General features: G+C 48.5%; 1 protein-coding gene across 4 annotated transcripts in view; it reads right to left on the reverse strand.

Moving 5' to 3' along the window:
• Nucleotides 1–21,566, reverse strand: part of LOC119465271 (puratrophin-1) — a 464,152-nt gene that overhangs the window by 87,917 nt on the left and 354,669 nt on the right. For all 4 annotated transcript variants that reach the window (XM_049669232.1, XM_049669230.1, XM_037726072.2 and 1 more), the window contains 2 exons: nt 19,950–20,088; nt 347–469 (listed from right to left, as the gene is read on the reverse strand). In XM_049669232.1, coding sequence (XP_049525189.1) covers nt 347–469; nt 19,950–20,088 — 262 coding nt within the window. The remainder of the gene's footprint in view (nt 1–346; nt 470–19,949; nt 20,089–21,566) is intronic.

A 21,566-nucleotide genomic window follows, 5' to 3' on the forward strand; every position in this document is an offset into this window, starting at 1 on the left:
GGCTACCGCTTCATTAACCAAACGGCGCGTAGCAGCATGTGCGCGCGCGGCTGTCCGAGGCGATGCTTGCCAAGCGACGTGTACGCAGTGATGACCAGTGGCGTCGTTATACGCGGTGCGTCAAGCTGCGAAGACGATGTACAGCTCGCTTTTTTTTGTTTTTTTTTCTGGAACTGAGCAATAACTCGACGTCATTGATACGAAGATGTCGATGCACACCTGTAACTCCTGCTTGACGGGACATCGCTTCATCTTTAGTATTTGTTATATTTGTTTTTGACATGCTCGATCGTCCGTTGAGTCCCTTAGCGGAGGACAGCGCGGAAGTGAAGGCATGCTCACTTACCATAGCGAGGAAGTAGAACTTCTCGAACTCGTACTCCTGATCTTGAATGGCTGAAAGTGAATCTGCCACAAAAAAATGCTTGGATAGGGCCTCGGCTCCGTTTTTGCAGATCCACGACAGCACCTGGAAAGAAAAAAAAAAAAAAAAACGCAACTTAACCTCCCTGAACTCGTATATACGTTAACGCATGGATACGAGAGTGACGGCTCATACACGCGCGCACAGTTAACGTCAGACTGAGCAAAAATTGGCTTGGAATCTAAACAAACTACAAATCGTTATATTATTACAACCATTGCCATAAAAAAATTGTAAACAGTCAACGGGTCGCTTTTCAAATCCTGAATGCATGCATCAAGAGCATCTCAAACGAGCTTGTTAAATGATCGTCGAAGCACCAACTGAATGTGGCGCGCCGCATAGCTGTCTAGGCGATTTATAAACCGAGCTCTGAAAGAAAAAAAAAAAAAATTCAACGGACCGGCCCGCGCAGCTCACTGACGTTGCGGGTGACTTGCAAGCAGAAAAATTATTTTCAGTTGCCCGCTGCCTTGTATTGTCCCACTTTTCCTCGCGTAACTTGATGAGGGGAGGACGTAAAATGTTACTCTACTGCCTCTCGCGTTCGTCAAAGAAACAACGTGAATGATCTTGTTCGCGAGCAAGGCTAGCAAGCGAGCTTTTTGTGTGAACTCAGGTCGTTGTTGAGACAATAAAATTTCTTGTTTCGCGTTGAAGCCAAGAAATGGCGCAAAATTCTGCATCGCTTCCATATGGTGAGATAGAAAAGGCACGTAAAAAGAGAGGGGAGAGAGAGAGAGAGAGAACCTTCCTAGTTGTTGCTGAATAGCAACTCTGGTCACCAAAGGGTCAGTCCGGCATATATTTGAATTTGTCTTTATTTACATGTATGACCCACGAGGAATGATGAGAGAAAAAGCTGCATTGCAGCAGCTTCACTAGTGAGCATTAAGAGAAAATAAATGTAGCATACTTAATTACTACCAAAAACACATGTCAATAATTACAAGGAGAAAGAAAAATAAGCGTAATCGTAGAGTACAAAATGAACAATACCAATGATGCACATGAATAAGAAAAACAATACGAGTAACCACCGTAATAACGTCTACGTTCTACTGGGCAGTAGATCCTGACAGACACTTGTGTGAAAGTTCGCACAAACACAAACGCACAATGATCAAAGATTCGTAACGTGTTCACAGAAAAGCAGTTATTTTTTCATTTTTTTTTCTTTTTCAGATCTGAAGATTGTCATGTCACTATAATGTCACTATAAGATGATTTAAGGTTTGAGGAATTACCTTGGAGAGCATCTGTTGGCCATAATTGGTCCTTGCCTTCGGCAAAAAACGAACCGCATCGTGAGTCATAAACATGCGTGGTAACCTTTTAAGTTAGCTAACGTAGAAATAGTTGTAATTTTATTGGGCTAATTTTTAATCGCTTACATACCGGTATATATAAAGGTTTTCTAAGTCAATAAAATTGAATTTCTTTAGCAAACAGTTTTACGGGTAACTGGACGGTAAGTAAGCAAATATCTCACGAAACTACTGTTGGAGTCTTGAAAGCTTATTAATCTTTTTGTTCGTTTAGTGTTTCCCCACAGCGGAAAATATAGTATATGTGTGAGAGAAAAAAGTGAACGATACAATATATGCTTGTACATCCGCACACCCGCAAGGACGGCGTGAATAAATCAAATTTACATAACGCGGGGGACACACATTGTGTTGGTCTGAAAAATGAAGCCCATGCCAAGAAGGGCCGCGGTACAGTTGTTCTTTCGAGGGCGGTTTTCGAGCTGGCCATCGTGTTCTGGGCGAGCATCGGGCCCAAAGCAGCCCCCTCTAGCGGACGCAAGAGCTTCGGCACACGCCTCCCGAAAGGAAGCCCCGCACAGCAGCCGCCTTCTGAAGGCACGCTCTCGTCGCCTCGAGCAATCGCCAACCTGCTGCACGCATTGGCCGATGCGGCATCACGAGGGGATATGCGCGTAGATCTGGCCGAAAAGAAATTGAGGTTAAGCACCCTTCTTCGTTTGTTTGTATTCTTCTCTTTCTGAGCAACTCGCTGCAGCGCAGGTAGAGGCCCCAGTTATGGAAGGGGTGGCGCGTGTGCCGTACCGAGAGAGACCGCTGATAGAGCTGTTACGCGAGCCTATAGGCTACCACCGGAAAGGCCCCTCGTTGCAACTACGACTTGGTTCTGAGCGCCACGTCCTACATTCACGTTAGGGGCTGTGGTCGCACGCACGGTGGCTGCTGTAACAACTTCGACCTATTAAAAACGATGACCCGCCTCGAAATAAGAAGTATACTTTGATCGTAAAGCCCGACGTTTGGGCAGCCTTCGGCGGCGGTTTAGCTAGTCAACTTGTTTTTCGTTTGTGTTTCCTTTCGCGCGTGCGCTTACGCAGCGATCGCTGGCGATAAAGGCCAGAATATAGGACAGCGCCGGCTCTCGCTGTAAACACCGCAATTTCCAGCGCGGCGGGGGAGCCCCTATACCGCGCTCTGTCACACAGAAGGAGGCGCGCTTCTGATATTGATCGTGCAACGGCTTGGCAGCGGAACCGAACATTGCTTGCGCACAAGTTGAAACTCCTTCACGCTCAACACGAGTTTCGAAAGCGAAGTCCGACGAATGCAGGTCGCCGATGTTCTTTTTCTTTTCCAGTTCACAAGGATAAACATCACAATGCGCAGTAAATATCCTTTTTTGACTTATCAACCTTTCCACACCCCTCACCTGTATTCGCCACTGTGAGCGAAGGCGTCCCATGCCCCTCGCCTCCTCATCGCGCGCTCCCCTCTTACCTTCTTTTCTTTTTGTTTTACAATAGAGGAAATACCATGGTTCTTGCTTGTATCTCGCTTTTTCACCCCCAGTGCGTTGTTGACACTTTCGAATTGTGTGCTACGTTAGCATGGGGATGCTACGACAAAAACAGTCAAATTGACGGGCCGCAACCTATTATTGGTTGTTGTGCAGTGAATGTTGCCACGGCAAGCAGGGAGCCGAGCATTTGACGCCCCTCTATGCGCTTCTTGTGAGCTACGGTCTGCATCTGCCCGTGCGTGATGATGATGATGATAATGATGATTACGATGATGATTACGACGATGACTATTTCTATTGGCATCCCCTTCGAAACGAGGCGGCGACAAATAGTCACCTACCCCGCTTGAGATAATCAGGTATTATATACATACGCGTATATTGCAGTATAGCATTTCGCCCATCTCTCTCCTTGATCGTTTTCCCTATTCATTCAAACCTCTATCTCTACATTGTACAGTTACCTATGTATGTGACGACTCCGGCTCTATCAATCTCTTCCCTGCTTTTTAAAAGCGAAAGCTCTTTCCCTGGGGTTCGGCGTTCGTTGTTACCTCGCCGAATATACATATATATATAGACAACTTGGGCCACTTAGTATACTAAGTGTGCTGGCTGCTGTATTGCCAAGTAGACAACTTGCTCCACTGGGTAACGTGCAAATTGGTATGTGACCATTGTTGGCCAATCCGCAAGAATGGACATGTGTCACTGTGACACAAGCGGAGGCTTAGAAACCTTATATGACAACTTCGACACTGTATAGGCATGTGCCACTGGGTATGTGCCCATGCTTGGCCAATGGCGCAGAATGAATGTGCCATTGTGGCGCAAACTGCGCCAATGTGCCATTGTGGCGCAAGGGGCGTGAAGACTTAAATGTATTAAGGCGAAGCTTCCTTTCCCTCTTCCCCGGTGTTTGGCGTTCGTCGTAGTTTCTTCGGTCCCGTGATCACCGAGAACGGCTGCGTCTACGCATGCATTGTGAGTGAGGGTGTAGTAGTGGGTGCGTGCCACGAGACCGAAGCACATTCTAACTGGAGAGGAAGTGGACGCCAAGAAGAGCCGTCTCGCTGAACAGGCACGTAAACGTTATGCCGAGAAACGCAAACGCATACTTGCACCCGAACGAGGGCAGCGCGCCTCCCCGAGAGTCAAGTATTCTCCTTCAGCGCCGAGATGTAAAATAAACATCTACACAACTCCTCATCAGTGACAAAACAACCAATTTACCGAGACAATTCATGCACCTCTTTGGTATGCATGTGCACCAACGTAAGCGCGAACATCAATAAACGTATGCACAAACATTATACAAAGCTTCACTTCACATAAGAATCCAACATGTGCCTTGCAACTGCATAATTTTTTTCCTTGCTTACTTGGACTGCTGACCAACATGGATGCTTTCGTCAACTTTAAAAGCAAGAGCCTCTGGAAGGCGAGCGTAACCTACGGGTCTCACTGGGTGAATGCCTTCGCATTCCATCAGGACGTGCTGAGTGGTCTTCGGGTTTTTGCTGCAGCAGACACATGCCTCATCTTGTGGCGAATATTTGATCCGGTATGTTTTGGCCCTCGTACAGCCAGCTCGGGCCTCAAATAACAAGGCACTGTCGTTTGTGTTATCGTACAGATTTTCCATACGAATTTCTTTTTCGCCGTACTTTTCATTCTCCGTGGACTGTTTTGTTCCCATCCTTTGCATCCAATTTACCGTCTCTGTTTCTCTCAATTTATTTTTGATGACCGAGGATTGTCCATAAACACTTTCAATTACCCTGTACATGGTTGCCAACTTTCTTGACCTCTTCCTCCACTCCATGTCCACGCTTTTGAAGTACAGATATTTCTGCACTTTATCCACCCATTTCTTTTCATCGACGTTCCCGAGTTTTTCTTCGAAACGAATATTGCTTGGCACTTCTCTGACTTCAAAAGAGGCCCAACCCATGTCACACTGCATTGCCTTCATTTGTGTTTTTACCGTGGGCCTCCAATCCCAATCGGCCCATCGACCTTTGGCTAACTTCTAACCGCGACAAGATCACTGATTTTAAGCACAGAATGGCATTTGCGAACGTTAGAGCTGGTACCATTTCTCCTTTTCAAATTACTCGCACCACTGCGTATTCTAGATTCTATATGGACTATGGAATGTAGAATTCCAAATTCCATATTTACTGTAGCCAAAAATTGCTCTATGTTTAATTATAGCTGCATTCCGCTTCCCTTTCACCCTCAGATTATCTTGGTGGATGATGCTTGAGTACGTCTTTCCTCTGTTTATGTACACACACTATATGCACCCAGTGTATATTGCTTGACTATGGGTATGACTTGCTATTGGCTTTATACCACGACATTACTCGTCTCTTCATGAAAAATCATAATTTCCGATTTCGCTGTGCTAAAATTAAGGCATAGATATGTTGCTTCGTTACCACACGTATTCGCAAGTCTCTGTACATCCTTTGTATTACCGCTAACAGCACTATATCGTCCAAGTACATCAGTACAGGTACCCTCTGTTGCGCCCTTTGTCCATTATGAATGTAAGATAAATAAAAACTTAATTCACTGTTTTCCAGTCGCCTTTCTATGCATGCGTGAACAACAATGGAGAAAGAGGGACTTTTTGCTTCAGTCCTCGGTGAATTTTCACTATTTCTGCGCATTTCTGGTCTTTTCATACGATTTGTACTAGGATGTCCCCATATATTTTTCTCAGCAGCTCCACGAAATCGTCACCTGTGCCCTCGTGCTTGAGAATATAGCAATGTTCTACGTTGTCGTAAGCTCCCCTAATATCTATAAATGCTATCCATAAAGGTATACTATACGAAATCTCTATTCACTGATTTAGTGCAAAGATATTATACTCTAGGCACCTAACTGGCCTGAACCCATTCAGTTCCTCCAATATACCATATTTCTGCACAAAATTCGACAGCTCCAATTTTATGGCTTACGTCGCCTTTCTGCATATCACCAACAGTTACTGTAGCTAGTCCGTACTGTTACTGTTACTAGTCACTGTTACTAGTCACTAGTTACTGTAACTAGTCCGCCTTTATATATAAAGTTCAACCTGCTTTGTCGCCACCCAATCCAAGCTGTGCCTTGCTCTTTGGGCCCAGCAGTTTGATAAGCGCTATTGGGGTTTTGTCTGGTCCTGCTGCCGTCGAACATGACGAACCAGTGCCGAACCACCAGGCGCAGACATGTAGTGCAATATTGACCAGCTCTTTTATCCGTTTTGCAAAGTACCTTACGTGCGCACTTTGCGCGTATGTGCATGAGCGTATGTTTCCGTGTAAACACGGCAACAGTGAACGCTGGAGTTGAAGCACACGCAAGCTTGGAAACCTAAGGCGAGTAGGAACGTGAGTTCTTTCTACCCGAGTTCGCAACAGCTCAAGTCGCAAGTGTTTCGTTTTGTGACGTGGACAGCGAAATAGTGTCCACGGTTGATGCCGAAAAACAACTCGATTCACACTTGTCAGCGTTGTGCCTGCCAAATCCTTTGTCCGCGCGCTACCTGCGGCGCATGGTGTTGCATCGCGTGCCAATCAGCCGCAAAAAATATTTGCCCTGTCACACAAGCCATCCTGCGCCCATGCTCGCGAGATTGCGCGGCCTGTGTCAGAGGACGCGTCGTCCATCCTCGCGTTCCTCGTGGCCAGCACGCGAGGAGGGAACGCGCGTTGTTTCCGCGCACACCATTAAGCGCGCGTAGAGCTGCGCTGGAAGGGAGGTAGGTCGGGCACATTTCCCGCAGTTGTCCTCCGTAATAGAATGGTCCCATTGTGCGGCGCGGGAATAGGCGTGCCTCCGCCCTTTTCGGGCAAAAAGCGCGGCCACTAACGCGCGAACAAGACCATCCCGGAGCGGCCAGAGCAAAGCGGAGGACCGTCGCTTCATCGCGCCAGGAAAAAAAAAATAAATAAATAAAAAAAAGATCGTTTGCGGAGCGGGCAGCCCGCCTGACATACGTGCGGCTTTGTAAGACCGTCCTTCGCAGCACCCTGGCGTCCAGTTGCGCGGGCCCGGATGAGAGGGACATCTGAAGACACAAACCTAGCTCCCCAATGACAAACGAGACAGCCGAAAGTGTGTTCGGGTTTTCCTTTCTCTTCTTTTTTTTTATTTTTTTCTGTTTACTTTGCTTCGCCTCCGGCCCGGCGGCAGCGGTAGCGAAAGTGAAAGGGGTCGTTGACACTCCGTCACGGCGCGGCTGACGCCTCGCTTCCGGCCCGGGCCGCCTTCTTGCGAGGTGGCCCCGCCGCCGAAGTGCGCGGACGGGGGCGCCTAATTGAGGCCCCAGAGCAGGATGGCGATCGGCGGCGCTCGGTGGCGGCGCGCGTGATACGAAAGCAAGTCTGGCTCCCTTTCATTCCTGTTCTTCACCTCATGAAGAACCTTGCGGGCATGCTTGATACAAGTAGAAGACGGCATCTGAGAACTGACCGTCTCCTACACGCCGACCATATGCAAAATAGTAATATATAAAATGAACACACAAAACCGCGAACCAGCGTTATCGCGAATTAGCTCACAACCGTCGATGTACTACCGATACGTATATTTTTCAGAAAAGAAATCTCGATCCATTCAGACTGCTCTTATGCCCGTTTGATTGTGGACCCGGTACCGTGTCCCTGTCGCAATCAGCTGCAGGTTAACTGACTTGACTAATGAGCAGCGATAGTGGAGAGACGCAGTGCCTCCGTCCCACTCTTTACAGACACCCTAGGAAAGTTAAAATGATTAACGATAAGCGAGTGACCCGCGGCTTTAGTAGCCTGGCTATGAAGGAAGAAGAAACGAAGCCATATCATCCTTAAAGGCAGCAGCGATTTAGGGTGCAGCGGCGAGATATTGCGCATCTACGTCGTTCTAGTTTGAACATCATGGGTAATTTAAAATTTCGCGAAAGGAGGCCAGACACTTAAATCAACTGCGGCACTGTTTAGAGGCTTTAGTCAGTTCGGTAGATTACATAAAATAATACACCCAGTTGCAAAGCCCACGCGTTTCGCTTTGCTCCACCAATTTTCGCATCTCCACCTTAGCGAACATTACACCTGCATCCTTCTCAGTCATTGGCGCCACAAAAAAGCACGTCGGCTGATCCCCGGATGAGTTCTTTTACACTGCAGGTCGATGCTCTACACAGCACAAAACGTTCACCGTATGCCGTCTTCTTTCTCAGAGGTGTGCCCTCGCAAAGAGCAAAGTGGGTGGGGGGAGTGTTGGCAGTGCGGTCGGTCGGAAGCATCAAGTGCCCCAGAGGGTCTATTTTTTCCGCCATCTTCTGCTGGTGTACAGGTTATGTCAGACGTCGTTTGCGTGACGCAGCTTTGGGTCTGCCCGCCCATTCGTCTAGACTTTCTTTCTTTCTTTCTTTCTTTCTTTCTTTCTTTCTTTCTTTCTTTCTTTCTTTCTTTCTTTCTTTCTTTCTTCTTTCTTATTTCTGTTCTTCCTCCAACGACGAGTCAGAAGCATGCTGGCTGCAATGTGCACTTAGCGCCACGACGCGAGTTGAATGAGCGTTGTCACGCTATAGATCTTGCTTCACACGTATACTGAACTTGCTTAACACTTTCACAAAGGGACTAGCGTGGCGTCGCACACGTATCCAAACGTTTCGCTGTTGGAGAAGGGACGCACAAAGAAAAGAAAGAAGCGAGAACGAAAAGCAACGAGCATGGCAGATCAACTCCAGAGGCTATAGTTGTCCTATTTCGGAGAGCCGGAGCTGTCAAAACCGGGATTCTCGATCACTGAAGCGAGCGCCGAAAGTACATTTCAAGGTCCTTGTCGTCACTGACAGCCGCACTTTGGACGATCAGGGGTCCGCCATTGTCGAGTGAAAGAAACGAAACGAAGATGGCCACTCGATCGCCCTTTCTGTCTGCTTTGGCTTGACACACGCTGCCAGTGCAAGAGCAGTACAGACTCCACGAGACCCTGCAAGTTCGGTGATCTGACCGTAGTTAGGCGGGGAGGTGCGAAGATACAACTTCGCGCTTTAATAGTGCTTCTAAAAGGTAAGAAATAAAGTGAAAGAATAAAATAAATATAGAAGATGGGGTTGCAATTGTTCGTGCTATGAATGCATATCCCACCACAGCTTTCAATAGCCGCGCAGTACAAGCGTAAATTAACTCCTGTGCCGCTCGAGAGGACGAATGATGCTTCTCACTTGCCGCGCAAACTTTTTATTTGGCATGCAAGTGTGACCCTTAGTCAACAACCTGCTTGGTTCTCTGACAGCACAACATTATATATTATTTATATTATTATCGTATTACAGCGACAGCAGTTCAGCGATAGAAGCTGGGTTTGCGGTGTCCGTCCTTCCCCGTGGTGAAGCTTGGTGAAGCTTCACCTTGGCGAAGAAAAACACAATTTTTCCCTTACTAGGGATTCAACTCGTAACCCTGCGGTAATGCGCAGTTGGGAGCCGGAAGCCTCAACCGCTGAGCTATAGCACAACGTTCTTTTACTCTTTAATACACGGATAACAGAAAACCGAGGATTATGTACTACAGAGCAACAATATCGCTACACACTCACTCAAGACTCGGGCAAACACATGCATACGTCCAACAAGTGCATCCAGTGTGGCTGCAGTTCCTACATACCCACTTCGTACATAAGCTGCAGTTACCCGTCTCTTGAACGGCGCTAGATTAACTTGTGTATTTTTTGAAAGTTTGCCCAACAGCATAATCTATTAAATATATAAATGCAGGCCAGTTTCAGCAATGTACATCAATAGTGCTCGATGATTGGTCTCCGAGAGCCAGGAATCACAGTCCGGTGGTCTGGTGGGATGAAGGCCGACTGTTTTCAGGTATTTACTTTACAATCAGTACGTAAACACAGGATTTCAGCTGTGATCATTCTGATAGGCTTCTACGTGGCTATATAGGCAGACATTAGCAGCAAGAAAAATTTTAACGATAATTTTTCTAATTAATTCAAGTATGCTAATTAACTGTTTCATTACTAGCGTTAGGGCACATGTTGTACTTGCCAAATTGAAGCCGAGGAGTAGTCATCATGCCGGCTTAACAGAAATCATAAGACTAGTAATATGCGACATTAAAATGCGCTACGGTACACACTGGCTTTCCACTTGACAGTTTCCCATAGCGTGCCTCTTAAAATTGTGGACGATCCTAACTCGAACGCCGAGGCATTTCTTTAGCAGATTTTCAGCAGGTCTTGTGACATATTATTTGCCCAAGCCGCTTCCATTACTATTCCCGATTCTTTCTAATACTACCTGTGCGTACCTCTCACCAAGATTCAACGTTGGGGAGCAAATGCCCTTTTGCATTAGGCAATAAGTTGACCAGCACTGCACGCAACCAACCCGAGAAACGTGGTGTACGTGGCCTTGTCGCACTGGAAGTCCAACAGCTGCTTAAGAACGTGTTCTCTAGGCGAAATAGTAGACGTCTTTATGGAAATAATAAATTCGGCCTCCGCACGGGCCACCACCTTAACGTATGCAGAAATATCTATAGTGATGCAATTCAGCGGGGCGCCCGGCCGTCATCATCACCATTAGGAGCTTACAGCTCAGGTCATAAGTAGTGGAGTAAAGTTAACCCGGCCGTCATCATCACCATTAGGGACTTACAGATCAGGCCATAAGTATTGGAGTAAAGTTAAAACAAAATGCAATTCAGTCTTTATAGCATACCACGAAGAGTACCCGCCAAAAAAAGCCCACACACAAAACTATCCTATACCGAAGCCTTACAGAAAAGATATCGTCACGGAATATGAAAGCACGAACGCATGGCCATATACCAAGAAATGAACACGGCTGCATATTTTGGCCAACGCTGCCGCCCGGTTTCGTTGCCGAGGTTGTCACACTGGGCAACGTCGTTGTTACTGCCAAAGCTCAAATGTGTGAAAGGATGGCTAGTGATCATTCGCTCCGCGCAAAGTGTTCTCCAACAGCCAGGCAAGATATCCTCCAACCGCTGGTCAATGTGATGTGCTGCCAAACATCCTGTCGCACTGCAAAACGACGTTTGCAATAGCAGTGGTGTGGTCAGTGTGACAGCGTCGGCAACAAAATCCAGCAACAGCATTCGTCAACACGTACGGCTATACGTTCTTTTCTTGGTATTTCTAGTGTTATGCCTCCTGTAAAAATATCCAGGGACATTAGGTATCTCTTTTCCATAGCACACCTTGAGGGAGCTAAGCTGTTTCGGCAGAATTTTATTGTTCTTTTTTGGGTGAAGCTCCTCGCGGGCGCTTGCCGAAAAGCCGCCCAATGCGTTGAAAAGATTCTTCCACTGTGGTGCTTGCGGCATTTTTGCGCTAATTCGGGAAAATACAACTACGACGCTGCAGTAGGCTAGACGTGCTGGGGTCGTATTGACAGAGCGTGTTGATGAGTCATCACCTTTGATGAGACACATAATCCAACAACTCTAGTGAAAAGCAGCGTTTGACGTCCGACCACTTGGTTACCCAGTGTGAATGGGCCGCCATTAGCAACGTAGATGCTGACGAATACGTTGGTCAGTTGTTGCGAAGCATGTTCCGCAGTGTCGATAGTCCTAAAGAGGTGTGTTGTATTGCACCACTGCGTTTTCCTAATTATGCCAGAAGCCCCCCCCCCCCCCCCCCCCCCCGAATGAAAAATTGATGTGTCATGGGAAATACTCATGTCACCTGCTTCCTTTCATGCCGACTGTTATAGTGTTCAAGAAATTTCACTACAGATAACAGTAGCAACGCCGACGGCGTCATATCGATGCGCTGAAAAAGAGGCCATGTACGTATGTATAAATATAATGCATAAATCGTTGCTCTGTTCTACGAACTTCAGTCGTCAAATCGCAAGAGCTGGCAAAAAGAGCGGAAGTCGAAGGGCATAACTTATACGGTGTCATCGACTTCCGGTTTGCCCTGGGTGGAGCATCAGAATATGCTTGTCAATGAAGGCATGTCAGGGTGGAGTAATGCGCCACCCACCAAAGAAAACAATTATGAACTACGTGCCTCGATGTTGCCTGAAGCGCCGGATATGCGCAGAAACGAGTGCTTCCTGTTCATCGGTTCCCCGGTCTTTGTGCGGCACGCTTTCATCAGAAGACAACGAGAGCCACTGCGTTTCGAGGGTCATATTTGGACGCTTGGCAGTAATCAGCTTGCCTACATGTATCTACACAAAAGTGCGCGGTTTCGCATAGAAGCGCTTATCTTTCGTTACGCAAAGCGAGGTCCTACACTGCCCCCACGAAGAGGGTGAGAAGTCGGGCCGTATATCTTCTCCCAATGTGTGCTGGGGCGCCGCGTGCAGTGCCTTCGTGGTGCAATTATGAAATGGCGCAGCCGTCCTCAGGCATTCATACCCAGCCCAGACGCACTAGCTGCGAGGCAGAAGGGCGTGGCTGACGGCGGTAGGGCCATGTAGTGCCTTGCAACGTCCGTACCTAAACTTAGAAACAGCGTATCAAGCGGGGCTATATACGAGCCTGTTCCAAACAGCGAGCGCCAATAGGGATCAGCCTTGTGCTCCCTTTGACGACGGGCGTCGTTAAGCGGCGGTATGTATACGATACAGCCCGCGCGCTCGCCCGTCCATAACTTTGCACAATGGGCCTGGTCGCTACACGGCGCAACGCCGGGGGCTGCGGTGCCGCCCAGAGTACGGAGCTCCGTGGTTCAGTCTGTGTAATAATCACTGCGTCGACGCGTTCCTTAGTCGTGCGAACAGAAGACTGAGCGCACAGATGTATAGTGAGCTGAGGTCTTGTGCCCTGCTTACCTTACTGAAGGACATTCAAGGGGTACAAGAGCAATGGCCGAGAAAATCCTTCACGAGGTGTTATACCTACATCAAGTTTTCATGGCGTCTAGTAAGTGGTATGCCTAGATGTAATAACTCGATTTTTAGCGCAATTTCTACAAGGATATGCACGACAGCATTTAGGACCGCAATATGAACGTATGAACGCAATATGAACACACATTATGAACATCCTCGAAAGTTTCCCGTACAGAATATCGGCCGCGGTAACAGCCGCACCTGGCTATATGTGCAACAGGACGTTCCTTAGGTTGGTGCCAACATTGCTGTATACCCGCGTACATAGCGGGTGAAACGAAGAAATTGGAAAAACAGCGCTGACAACAGCCCGTGACGCTCCTTAATTCTTCAATGCCAGATCATTAGGCGCGAAAGGAGCCGGGGAAAGACAGGGGTGGTGCCGCCGCCGCGCAAACAGCGTCTTCGCAGGGATGCAAATGAGCGCCGAAGCTTCTGCAGCGGCGCGGCCCGTCCGGCAGCTGTCTGGGCCGCCGTCGCCTGCAAACTAGTTCACGAGTCACCGCGCTCGCTTTTTCCGAGTGGGCCACGTGCGCTGCCATCTATCAGGCTGTCGACGCACCAGGTCAACCTCGAACGAGCCGCATGTGCTACTACTTGCTCGGCACTGCTCGGGACGTTCCCGAAAAAAAGTAGAAAAAAAAAAAACGAATGCAAACGGTGGACCCCTCCTTCTCTGCCCAGGTGCTAAAGAGCTCGTTTGCCCTGAGAGTGAACATGAGCCCTGCATTTAGCAACAATCTTTTTGCCAGATACGCAGCTTCCTCGTTTTTGCATGACCTTGCTTTCGCCAGGCGCGCGTGGGGAAAGGGGTATTCGTTTTTCGCGTGCGTATACAACTGATAGACTATAGTGGAAATGCTGCGATAATTGTGCTTCCTGTATCGAGTGCGAGAGATAGGGAGAGATTTGCAGCGCGCGAGAACACAATGCAGGTGGTCGCGGACGCCCGCTTATTCTATACTTACGCTTTCGCGAATCGAGCTATAGCTTGAAAGAATGTGCGGGCTCTATCAACGAAGACTGCGAGAGAATGCTGTTGGCTACAGGCTAATTAAGTCATTTTCATGATAACGCCAACGTATGGGGGCCGAGAATGAACGTAAAAATAAGCACTGAACACCAAAACAGTGTCTTGTAGCTGGTGCAAAGAGAAGCATGCTGTGGTTGTCCCGAATCTCAGTAGCAGATGGCCAGTTGCATTCAAGCACGTGTTTACGAGAATGTGCATCCCTCGCTGTCGTCTTCCAGAAAGGATACCAAGAGGAGGAGGAGGAGTGTTGCTTGCCGCAGGAGGACCTAGCCTTGCAAAAGTTGCCGAAAATTGCTTCGACCGTGTGCCACTTATCAAGTGCGGCAGGGTCTATAAAGCCCGTCACCAGAAAGCAAGGAAACGGGACCATGGGTAAACAACGCCGTAGTTCAAGCGAACAACCTAACGCGGAACCGTGAAGTAAAGCTAAATGAAGATGAGTTTGGCATTTGTGAGTAGTATACAGAGCGAAGCGGTCCGCTCTTCTGCTCGTTGCACCTCTTTAGATTAGAGATAATCCTCGAGAAAAAAAATAATAATGACGCTCACTTCGTACGTATGTTTACTGTAACATGCCGCCGACGGGAAGCGCTCTGTATCTCCTCTTTGCTCTGGCCGAAAGCTCGCTTTAGGGCGTTTGTCATGGTTATATTCCACGCTGAACTGTTTGCTTAGCAAAGTTCAGGGTGTTAGATGCACTTCGTGCTGAGGCCGCTGCTCCGTCTAAGGGAACACCGCTCGCGTAGCGACAGTGTGACTATTTTCTTCATAAGTGAAATAAAGTAGCCGGAAGCCGGCTGCTTTCAACCGCCTCCGTCTGGACCCTCAGTTAACCCCTACATACCAACTCTTACTATTTTTTGTATACGCATATATTCAAGAACACGATTTGCAGAAAGAAACTCCCCGCTTATCCCAGTGCGCAAAGAAAAAAGGCAATTATCGCCTAATGCACTTCGTTCACGAACGCAAAGTGCGGAACACCAGAGACGCTGCCGGTCGCGCGATTACTATTTTTGCTTTTTTCGCGTCAGCCACTCGGAGGATGTGTATGTCGGCGCTTATGCGCGTGGTGCCGCATAGCTGAGATTACAGATGGTAGCAAGAACCCGCACGAGACAAGATAAACATAAGGGAACGAGAAACGATTAACACAAGGGAAGGAGAAAAAAAGAAAAGGAGCGTAAAACGGATGCGGCCCCGTAAGGCACCTGATCACTCTGCCGGATTAGGGACGGCCCTCCGCCTGCGCCGCTTTATCGCACCCTCTCTGGACCTCGGCAGCCGCCGCCGCTGCAGAAATAAGGGTTGAAAGAGCCACGCCGTTAAAGAAGTCGAAAGGGAAGTGTGACGAGACAGACTCGTCGAGGCGATAAGGCCAGATGCAGGGGGGGGGGGGTGCAGCACAACCATGGCGCACCGGCGAACAACGCTGGCAGGCGCACCCACTTCAAAGGGGCACCGCCGCGCACCAGGCACGTCCTGACCGCGAGGGGAGTGGCGGAGAGAAGCGGAAAGGCAGTAATTAAACCCGCGGCACGAGAAACACTTGGGGATCGGCGGGAGGAGAGAAAAGATAGGAAAACGGCCTCCTTGTTTTGGTTTTTGGCGCCCGGTTTCTAGGCCCAATGATCTGTCATCCAAAGTGCACAGCCAAAGCACTTAGGGTAAGCAAGAACGAGCAACGAGCTACCACTGCTGAAGAAAAGCGTGACTTAAAAAAAAAAAAAAAAAAAAAAGCTCGGCGAAAGAACAGAAAGAAGGCCCGACGCGTGCTTGCGCTACAAACAACTAAAGCGCCGTGCGCAAACTCTGCCGAAGTGAGCAAACGGTTCTTCCGTGTAGGGACGGCACTGACGTGACGACTTGCGCCGAAAGGAGACCACAAAAGCGCATTCTTTGTCACTTTCCATGCTAGAATGTGCACAGAGGGTCTCTCCACTGCACTTGGTGGAACTGATGGTTCGGAAGCACAGGCATCACAGTTTGTTTGGCCAGCCTGTTTTTACTCTTACATCTCTCTCATTGAGCAGACGCTGATGACCATTGTGATTATCAGTCCAACGCCACGACGAAAAGCGCGTTTCTGGTAACATCGCGAAGACACTCTGTTAGTCTGCTACATACCGAACTAAGTCATGGGAGCCAAGGTTCACGAAATACGAAGTGAACTAGCGTTTCGAAATAAGAGCCAGGATAAAAGTTTTCTTTCTTTACCCATGTTTCGTTTTCTCTTTCCTTTTCAAACAGATGCAAGACAGAGAAACTCTTTCATCAGACAACCACTGAACCATCTTTAGTAAAATTTAGTGCATTTATTAGTGCATCTAAATGAAAAATTTAAGCACTAGAAGGTGACTGCCACTTAATTTATTTTCAGGCAGGGATATATTGTCAAATTTTTTTATTAAAAAAAATAAAATCGACTGAAATCGATAAACCAAAACGAAAGTTACAAGTTCAAGAAAGTGATATAGCTATTCTGAAAAGCAATTCTGAATTAAAGGGGCCGAATCTGACTCAACACTTCCACTTTCAGCCATAGTGGTACTTTGTGAACGGAACTTTCACAAAACTCGCGCAACAGAGGTGACAAATAGATGTAAACTGTAATATGATATGCTGATTTGTCTGTTTTAAACTATGATATAGCTTACAGAACTGTAAGGACCGTCTTTGTTTCACAGATATAAACTTGCTGGTTAAATCTTCTATTCTGATATTTTGGTCACATTGTACAAGATACCTCATGGTCTAAATCAACATTCTGCGACCATCACTCAATAGAATTTGGTTATAGGTTTTATATAGAAGAAAATATTAGTGGTCGCCTATATTACAGCCTTTCCGAGTTTCACGCGTATTTTGCATAGGGGAATCTGAGTTCGGCCTAATGAGCAGCAAGCCTAAATCAGGGCGCGACCGCGTCCATGCGTTTGCATGTTATGGCGGAATTGCGTTTTATCAGAACTGTAAGCGTAAGTTTGCATCCCAACGCTTAAAGAATGCGAGACCTCTTTTCCCCACGTCAAATCGATATAAGTTGACGTAAGCGAAACGGGTAAGTAAAGCCGCGTTGCAGTGAAAGTCACGCAAGGTCCAAGAATGCCTGCCGATAGTGTTGACTTTCATGAGTAGCGAGCGGAATCCAAACATAGTAAAAGGCTTTGGAGCCGATCACGCCAAACGCCCTGTCCATGTGCTCATAACGACCTGGCCTGACAGCTGTTTGTGTTCCCGCGGCAACAGGAGGCCACCCGAAGTCTTTTTGGTATGTTGGGGTGGCGGCAGCTTTTCATGTATAGCAAACTCGCGTCGCGTCGTCTATAAGACCCGCACAGTGGACAACGACGTTTGCGTTCCCGCACGTGCGTGCTATGCGGGCGCAAACAACAGAGTCGCACACCTGTGGCGAAACACCGAGAGCTCGGGAGCGTGCGGTTGCTGCGTGTGTTAGCTCATCGAAAGCACAAAGTCGCCGATGGTGGACTTCAGACTGGCACCCCAGCCGCGCCGGGGCCTCCCACCGAGCCGCCCGGAGTGCGCGCACACATTCCAGGAGCAGCTGGCCGCAACACCAGAGGGCACGGCGGTTCGGGAGCGTGAGGCAACAGAGCCGCTGAGGAAGCTCCCCGAAGGCCCGACGAGACAGGAGCGGCCGCTAAAAAGCGACTGCGCCCCGCTGGGCCGACCAACGAACGAGGTCGGGCAAGCGTGCTCGAGACAATGGAGAAATCGGCGCGAGCGAACGGGCACCACCCACGTGACTCTCTCGGAGCTGGAGAGAGATCACGTGACTCTTAGCATCCCCCATCGGAGCGGTCCATTAGCCCGGATTCACCGGAGAAGCGCGGCAGCCCTTTTGGGTTTTCTGCCAAGGAAGACCAGCCCACGCTGCCAGCCGGGCCCTTAAGACAATGGGCTCATCGAAGAGAACACTACGTGAGCGCGCACGCGCGCGCGCCGGTGGCATAATTCGGCGGTGGTTTCGCTTACGCAACACAGCAAGGCACCAGCATGATGTCAGCCACCTCCCTCTCGGCCGATTTCCTTTCTGTTTCCAGCCCAACCTCGGACATGCCGCGCGTGCATAAAAAGAAAGCGCGGCACCGGCCAGGCTGTCAGGGCGTCGTTACGCTGATTCCTTCAGCAAAGCGGCTCTTCCTCTACCCGTCTTTTGTTATTTGTTGGCTCTGTTCTTGCTTTTTTTCCGGCTGCGATTTGTTTTTGAAACATGAAGAAGTATCTTAGCTTTCTTTGTCGTTAGCGTGGAAGTTCGTTGCTACCACGTAAGTTTGATCGCTGTACTACTCTTATTACATGCTGAACCAGTATCCACTAAATGATGGTTTGCAATGTGTCGGGAAGTCGATTTATACGTCATGACACAAGGTTGACAGCTGTGTCACGAAACAGCTGACAAGGCAGCTTTGATAACAGTACCGAAGTCGCGCCCGCGAATGCGTGAAAATGTGCGACGTTAGCGCTACAGGGTGCATTTGCCAATGGCGTGTGAACCTCCTCGCGCCTCTGTGACGCCAGCCAGCCTGTGCGACTAAAAATCAGGCGATGTGAAACATGAAACACGGCTAAAAAAGAAAACCGCAGTCGCTCGCGAAGGGACACGTCGTCTCACCTGTTGGGACGTACAGACAGGGCCCTGCGAACATCGCGACCGCCTCGGTCCCACACTTGAAACAGTACTCGCGACCAGCGGCATCTGCTGTCGTCGCGTCAGCGCGCTCGCAGCCAGTGTCAGATCGCAAAACAACGGCGGCAGCGGACAGACCGACCATCAACGGCAGGCGGCTGCAAAGTGAGAACTGAGCAAGGCTTCCATGTGTGCTGCGCGGTTAGGGTCCGGTACAGCTCCATTGCTCTTGGAAGCAAGAAACACGGCAAGCGGTTTTGGTTTCTGTAAGGTGAACTTACTAAGCATGTTCAAGCATGATGCCTGCGTGCGGAGGTGATTCATAACGAAAGATGGTATATTATTTGCTAGAATGGTTAAAAAAAGGCACATTTGTTCAGGAATGCAGAGCTCCACATTTTCCCCTGTGAAGGTGACGAACGCTGTACCAGAGCTAAGTGCAGTAAAATCGCATAGCAACTCTCTTCGATCTGCTATGCATTCACGAAAGAAGCGTAAATAACATTTGTTCTCGTAACACTAGATCCTGCAACAGCAACTCTGTTTAGTTTCCAGTGGCGCTAGCTGCAGGCCAGAACACGGACCAGAGCCAAATTCACCAGCTTTTACCTGTCTTTTTCTGCGTCCACTTTCATTTCGAGCTGCCCGCGGGCACTTTGCTTAAAGAAGTGTGCTAGCTAGCCCAAATCAACATTGTGTTCAGGGACTAACCAACATATAAACCAAAGCCACGACGCCGTCACCCAATCCCGTGCCGTCATTCCGGAAGAGTTCGTCCCTGCGCAAGTTTCTAATGAGGCAAGTACATGTCTGGGCCATTATATATATGTGTCACCCGACATGCCTGAGCGCAAAACGACCCAGGCGGAAGTCACGTATCACTCTCACACAGCATATCATGAACGCGGGCCCGTACTCGACCAGGCGACGCAAGGGACATGTTTAATTGAATAACTGTATTAACAGAGTACCTGGCTGGGACTTATCCTACAACCGTAATCGTTAGGCTGCCAGAAACCGCAGTACTCATAATCGGGACTGGCGTGGCTATAAAATCTCCTGCTCCACGTCTCGGAGATATTGCGTAAGCTTTTGTTTCGTCTTACGGTGAAGGAGGTCGACACCTACTGCGGACGACAATTTGAAATGAGGTGTAGGAAAATAAAGTGCGTTTTAAACTCACTTGACTAGATTCTTCTTCGAAAGTCCTCACGAGCATGCATTCTTGGAGACGCTGAAGCCTCTTGTCCGCAAGCTTGGTCAGCTTCGCCATGGCGCGCTTCAGCTCGTTGTACAGGAGACCACTCTTCTCCAAGGCATCCCTAAAGATTGAAGATAATGATAAGGAATTATGACTCGCCCTCAAACGACGAAGGCGGCAATAACAACGTTCTGATACGACAGAAGAGTGTACTCCACGATGGAAAATGCTGGCAGTGCGCAAATTGCTCTGCATCGATCTCGTTTTTAGCAGATAAGGTTAAGGAAGTGAGCAAACACTAGCAAGGAATCAACTTGCGGAACAAGGAAGCTGTCGCCGCTTTATTCAAGGTCGTTTTGCGACACCAAGGCTACAAATGGCCCATGACAGTCGCTGTAGCGGTGGACTTTGATTCAAGCAAAGGCAGGATAAGTTGGGGTTATTTCGAGCAAACTATAGCGTAACGTAAAGTGTATATTCACCGAGACATTTACGTGCATCACAACGTGTAGTGTCAAGCCACCAGTGGCGCACCGACGGGGGGGATTAGGGGGTTGTAACCCCCCCCCCCCCCCCCCTGAGGCCGACTTAACCCCCCCTTTTGTTTAACCCTTTTCCTTACGCATTTGAGTACAGCAACTAAGATAAGACGCGCAATCGTCTGCACACTCGCAAAAAGCGCATTTTTTGACAATTTCCAGTGAGGAAATCGAAATTAGTGCTGTTTAGATAGTATTGGCAAACTGTCAGCTGTATTACAGCTGTATTAGAGCGCTACAATTTCCTTACTTCGATTAGCGCCAGAGTTATTAAACAAGGAAAAAAGCTCGATATGTACGGGACGACCACGATATACAATGCCGTAGTTTCAATCTAGTTAGTTGCAGTTATAATAATTTTCACTTACGTATCTTTCTGTGCTTTCTGGAGTTTTTTATTGTTTCTCCCCCCTTCCCCCCTACTCTCTTCCTGTTCCTTTATGTAATGCCCTGGATGAATAATGGTCAAAAGCCGCAGTTTCGCCCGAAAGGCGAAGCATCGATTGCGATAGCAGATTAGCAGACAGCAGTGGCGCACCGACGGGGGGGGGGGGGGGGATTAGGTGGTTGTAACCCCCCCCCCCTGAAGCTGACTTAACCCCCCCCTTTTGTTTAACCCCCTTCCTTACGCATTTGAGTACTGCAACTAAGATAAGACGCGCAATCGTCTGCACACTCGCAAAAAGCGCATTTTTGGACAATTTCCAGTGAGGAAATCGAAATTAGTGCTGTTTAGATAGTATTGGCAAACTGTCATACCCCCCCCCCCCCCCCTGGCAGAGATCCTGGGTGCGCTACTGGCAGACAGCTATCCCCCACCCCAGTGTAGGGTAGCAAACCGGAAACTCGCTTCTGGTTAACCTCTCTGCCTTCCCCCACTCTCTCTATATATATGAAATAAGAATAGTACTTTATCGGCCGTATAAACTTAGAAATGTTCGCTTACTACTAAGTTAACAAGCATGGTGTCAGCGCGCACAGGCAAACATGAACACATCACACTCGATGGCCGCGGACACTCGCTGTCCAAACGGCTGGCGTGAGGAAGCGCGGTTGTAGC

This window comes from Dermacentor silvarum, chromosome 1, assembly GCF_013339745.2.
Source record: "Dermacentor silvarum isolate Dsil-2018 chromosome 1, BIME_Dsil_1.4, whole genome shotgun sequence".
NCBI classification, from domain to species: Eukaryota; Metazoa; Arthropoda; class Arachnida; order Ixodida; family Ixodidae; genus Dermacentor; species Dermacentor silvarum.